Source organism: Rhinichthys klamathensis, unplaced genomic scaffold (assembly GCF_029890125.1).
Source record: "Rhinichthys klamathensis goyatoka isolate OS25496 unplaced genomic scaffold, OSU_Roscu_1.1 h1tg000764l_1, whole genome shotgun sequence".
Lineage (NCBI taxonomy): Eukaryota > Metazoa > Chordata > Actinopteri > Cypriniformes > Leuciscidae > Rhinichthys > Rhinichthys klamathensis.
Window position 1 is genome coordinate 709,167 of NW_026607165.1, and position 6,000 is coordinate 715,166.

A 6,000-nucleotide genomic window follows, 5' to 3' on the forward strand; every position below is an offset into this window, starting at 1 on the left:
TAAGACAATGCATGCACTGCGACAAAAATGCATTTGCCCACCTGTCTAAATGTAGGGGAGACGTTGAATAACCTCTATTTAAAAAAACGGAGGCGTGTTTTTTTTCACAAACTTTAAATATGTAATTTTGGTGATCAAAGATGCTTTTTACCATTATTGACTACAGCGGGACTTTAATGCATCCTCGATGAATAAAAGTATTTGTTTTAGAAAAAAAATACAACCTACAGGCAACTTTTGAATGTTAGTGTAAATACAATTTAGCTGTTTTGTTGTGAGAGAGGCATTTAATTGTAGTATTTTCTTTAATACTGCTTCACTGTAAAGAATGTGCATTAATTTGTTAATGTGATTGTGTCTAATGAATTGTGCCGTAAACTTTTAAGTGTGTCTACGTTTTCCATGTCCCCTTTAACTCCTGATTGCTTTACAGAAGATCCAAAACTGATATATAATGCTGGAAAGCACTGAGAAGGAAGCAGAAAGAAAAAACATCTGGAAGCTATTACACTAGGCCAGGGACTTGTGTGCCAGGCAGAGGGGATAAATACAGCAACTTCAGAGGGGGGTTGCACGAGAACACAACTTCAGTGAAGACACACATAATGTTAAGTGAGTAAGAGTGTAATATAAATAATTTACGTCACAGCACAAGCATACACATCCTGTTTGCACAGCACCATCGCAGCTGATACATTCACCATGTGGACAAGACTCAACATCATATGGAGATTAACCTGCATGTTGTGTAATACATGGAATATGTACAGTCATCTGACATAATCACAAAATAAACCAGACTATAGGCCTACTTTGCATTAGGGTCCTGATCGCCCTGTCAGAGTTCACTTGATGACTGTTATGGCTTTTTTTCTTCTTAAAAATACTTCAGAAGGTTGCCTGCATTAGATTGTCTGTTCTGGAACACAATTCTGGAATATTTAAACTCTTTCTGTAAATATTCAGTAAACTTTTTCTATTTTCTTTTGCTTTTTTCAGGCCAAAAATATCTGCTGGCATTTCTTTTGTCAAGCACTGCGGTCTTCATAAACTTGACGTAGGCCCAGAGAATAAGTCCAAAATAGATTGGAAACTATGCACATGATATCTATGAGTCATAAACTATGATTAAGATAGGATTCCTCCAAATGAATTCCCCTACAAAAGCTATTTTAAATGTCCAAATAAGGATAAAGGCAATCGTGAATTTAAAAAGCAGATTTCATCCCTCTTAAATACCTGTAAATACATTGGTGATTCAGGTAGTCTGGCAACTACAAGGTTTCACAAGTTAACTTTTTTCCCAAATTTGTTGCTAGGTTACTCAGCCAGTGGCAACAAAGAATACAAACTCCAGCAAGTATGATGCGTTTGAGATGTGTATGAGACTCTGCAAACTGGGGGGGGGGGGAGAAAAAAGTGCCATGGAGAAGTCAGATGCATGACTCATGGAAAGTTCATTATCGTGGCAGACTTTGCACAGTAAAACGTGCCACATGGAAGAAAAACTGCCTTCTGAACCAAACCAAATGTTCACTAGTTAAAGACCGAGCTATAGGTTTGACTACATGTGTATCTAACAAAGGAAACTTTTTAAAGGAATCATCTAAAGTGCTTTGACTGCCTGGAGTCTCTCGCCTGCATAAATAACACTGCAAGTTTAGACAAGGTTGTTAGGTGTGGCAGTGAGGTTTTAAAGGTGTTCATGTCTAGCTCTGCACTAACTAATTTCTATAAATGTTTATTCACAGAGCATTTACAAAAGTACCCTTTCCATTTTCTCATACAAGACTCCCTTAGGTTTATCATTTACACTGCAGTGATTTCAACTATATACAATTTACACATACAGTAATGCGCATATATGATATGATAGGCAGGATAGCAAGCACGCCCAACTCAAATGTAAAATACCACCCAATGTAAAGCAATGATCTTTTCTTTTACCACACATGCCATATTATGACTTATTAGAACCCAAAAAGGCTCATGCAGTAAATCAATGGTGGATGCACACATACTTGTCTTTTCCAATGGTTTCGTAGTCTTTCACAACCACATCAATGAATGACGAGGAATCCAATGGGGAACCTTTCAAATCAAACTCAATGATCTGAAATAGCAAAATCAGGTCTCGGTTATCCACATTTAAGATGCATCAATTTAAATGACATAAGTGTCCAACAACAACAACAAAAAAGAGAGAAATAAATGACTTGTACTGACCTCATTCCACACAGGATTTAATTCTTTGTCAATGGCTTTTGTTTTCTTTTTTTCACCTGAAATGTATTTATTTACATTTTTTTATGACCATCCAAATACATAAGTTATAATATTAATATAACATCCCCACAGTTACTCAGAACATCATCATATTTATATATATATATATATTATTTTAAATATGATTATAATGAAGAATGTGCTTTATGCAGTAATATACATTAGGTTTGCACAATTGAAAGTCATTTTTAAGGGTCACCTAAAAGATATTTTAGGTTGAAATAACAACTGCACATTTCCACATTTTGCAGTGAAGGGAGGGACAAGTTTTCCCTAACGATGGGTCATTCCAATCCCTTATAAGGAAATGTGCTGTTCTTTTACGTGTAAACAAACATAACACATATGAAAAACTAGTTAAATCGCTTTAGAAAACCTCATATTGTAAATATTTGTAAAAATGCATCGACTTCATCTGCTCAACTTGTCAGTTAGCCTACTCAGTAAACTATGATTAAGTTTACATTTTAAATATAGTATTTAATACATAGGTCTCAATAAAATAGAATAAAATAAACCTCTTGAGAGGGGAAAAAAAAACCCGGGAAGACTTACCCTTAAACAGGATAGTTGCGATAGGATCTGGAATTCCAAGTGTCTTTTTAGGAATTCCTTTGGCGGATTCAACAACCACCTTCAACATGTTGCCAAATGTTGTGAATTACGGTTGCACAGAAGACCACATAGATAAACTTCATGCAGAAACACTGACCATCAGAGGAGGAAGCGCCAGTCAGGGAGAGACTCTCAATGAGAGGAGGGACCATGAGTCTGTGGTTTAGTTTCAGGAACCTCTGAGAACTTTTTTTCCTTATATGGAACGGTAAAACAGACATTTTACATTTTAATTTTATTTGGCTCGTTAGAATAAGCTTGTTTGCACTGAGGAGCTAGACTGAATATGGTAAGTCAAAGTCAAGGTAGCCTACATCTGGTAGATCTCGGGGTGAGAATCCCAACTGGAAAAAATTATTTTAGCAGACCCCAATGGGCCAAAGCCACAAGAGCAAAATGTAGGCTAAACAAGAGTTAATATAGCCTACTGCGCCGAATCATTTTGTATGGTCTTTTATATCATATAGGCTATATTTACACACAACAAATAGGCTATAATAAAAAATATATTTACCTGTGCTCAAGCTCCACCACGTGGTGGCATTTGTTTTTTACATTAATTTCAAAGACGCGTTTATCAAACGCGATTTAAAAGTGGTGAAAGACACGATAACTTTCACATTGGCCTAAAATGTGTTTTCAAATGTTTCATTAACCACAAAGGTTACACAAAGTTTGTCAGGGTGCAATTTTTCACCTTGTTGTATCAAACAGACACTGGCGAACAGAAATCACATCAACCTTTCGTTTTTGGATTGGCTTCTTCACCCAAAAATGTAATATAATTTACTCACCCTCATGTCGTTCCAAACCAGTATGACTTTCTTTTGTGAAACATAAAATAAGATATTTTGAGAAATGTCTTACTATCCCGTTAAGATAACTAGTCTATACTTATAAATAGACTATAACGTGTGTGTGAGTGAGTGTGTACCTGTCTAGTGTCTACCTATCTAAGTGGGGACCTTGCAAACAATGGGACAAAATGTCCTCGCGAAGGTGGCAAAATCTGAAATCCGTGTGGGGACATTTTTGGTCCCCATGAGGAAAACAGCTTATAAATCATACTAAGTGATGTTTTTTGAAAATTTAAAAATGCAGAACATTTTCTGTGATGGGTAGGGGACAGAATTATATACACTCTGTACGGTATAAAAATCATGTCTATGGAATGTCCCCATAAAAACCCAACATATGTGTGTACACAACTTGTGTAGTTCATTCAACTACCAGATGATGGTGGTAAATGACAACTTACATAATAAATTAATAATACAAAATTGAGTATTGAAGTGCATTTTTGTCTCAAGCCAAATATTCTGAATGTGCAAGTTTTAAAGCATTTGTTTTTCAATTTTCTTTCTAAATGTCCATGACCTAACTTCTTGTGTGGAACAGATTTATAATAGAGTTGGACTGAATGCATGTCTGGCCATTTATTTGGTGTATTAAGTGCTACAAAAGCATGTGAATTGCTCCAGGGATAGATTGAATAGATATGAGAGCAGAAGGCAATATATGATTACATGTCTATTCAACCATTTTAACCAAATGATGAAACAGGACTCTTGCTCAAACCAAAAAGCCCACTGCAGCAGCTGAGGGCAATATCCAGACACTAAAAACCTTTCACTCTCTCTCGATTGCTGTTGCTTCCTCTCCAGGGCATTATGAACACTTTTATCGCAGAGATAAACGGAAGAGTGCATCCTCTCCACATCTCTGTAACAAGTCTATAAAGACTGGGGGGGAAAGGTTCTTCACCCTGTAATACATTTAATGTCCTTAAAATCTTCAAATGGCTATACCACAATCAGGTTACTGTGAGAATTAAATAGTTCTTGTTTCTTTTATAATAAATTAAAAGTATCCATACCACTTCATTTTTTTCCCTCCACATTTTGTTATTTTGCAAATAACAAATTTATGATAACTTTGCATATGTATTAAAAAAATAAAAAACTGAAATATTACTTTGCAAAAGTATTAATACCACTTGACACTTGAAATTGAGCTCAGGAGCATTCCAATTTCACTTGTGGAGTTAACCTGTGGCAAATTCAATTGAATGGGTATGATTTGGAAAGACACACACCTCTCAATAAAAGCTCTAACAGCTAAAAATGCATAGAGCAAAAACCAAGCCATGAGGTCAAAAGAACTGCCTGTTGAGCTCAGAGACATGATTGTATCAAAACACAGATCTGGGGAAGACTACAAAACAATTCTGCTGTATTGAAGGTATAGCACAGAAGCATGTAGCCTCCATAATCCTTAATGGAAGAAGTTTGGAACAATTGGGACTCTTCAGCTGCCTCCTGGCCAATCTGAGCAATTGATGGAGAAGGGCCTTGGTTAGAGTCATGACCAAGAAGCTGATGGTCACTCTGGTTGCGCTCCCTGATCATATATGGAGATGGGAGAAATTTACAGAAGGACAAACATCACTGTAACACTCCTCTTATCTGGGCTTTAGTGGCAGACTCTCCTCAGTGGAGACAGGAAAACCCACTTGAAATTTGAAAGAAGAAAAAAAAAAGCACCTAAAGGACTCTCTCAGACGGTGGGAAACAAGATTCTCTGGCCTGATGAACCTGTTCCAAGCATCATGTCTGGAGGAAACCAGGTACTGCTCATCACCTACACAATACTATCCCAACAGTACAGTGTGGTGGTAGCAACTGCATGGGTGTTTTTCAGTGGCAGGGACTGAGGGACTCGTCAGGGGAGAAGGCAAGCTTAATGCAGCAAAATATAGAAATAGCCTTAATTAAAACCTAGTCCAGAACCCTCAGAACCTCAGACAGGGCAGAAGGTTCACCTTCCAACAGGACAATGACCCTAGCACACAGGACACAGCTAATGCCATGGACACACTTAATGACTAGCTGAAACATTCTAAGACTGAACTGAACACACTTACAGAATGTTTCCAACAACTGCAGCGGATTTCAAACACCAACTGTGAACACCAACTGAACGGAACCGTCTCTGACTCGGCACGTTTGGGGCATGATCAGTCGTAAGTATATATCAAATTACATTCATAATCGGCCTTACAGTCGTTAAGTGTGTCCCGAGCTTAAGACAATGCAAAAG

General features: G+C 37.2%; 1 protein-coding gene across 2 annotated transcripts in view; it reads right to left on the minus strand.

Moving 5' to 3' along the window:
* myofl (myoferlin like) overlaps positions 1-2,985 on the minus strand; it is a 34,399-nt gene extending 31,414 nt beyond the window's left edge. For both annotated transcript variants that reach the window (XM_056242931.1, XM_056242930.1), the window contains exons 1-3: positions 2,842-2,985; positions 2,227-2,282; positions 2,022-2,113 (exon numbers count right to left, since the gene is read on the minus strand). In XM_056242931.1, the coding sequence (XP_056098906.1) occupies positions 2,022-2,113; positions 2,227-2,282; positions 2,842-2,929 (236 nt within the window). In that variant the 5' untranslated portion in view covers positions 2,930-2,985. The remainder of the gene's footprint in view (positions 1-2,021; positions 2,114-2,226; positions 2,283-2,841) is intronic.
* Between the last annotated feature and the right edge of the window lie 3,015 nt (positions 2,986-6,000).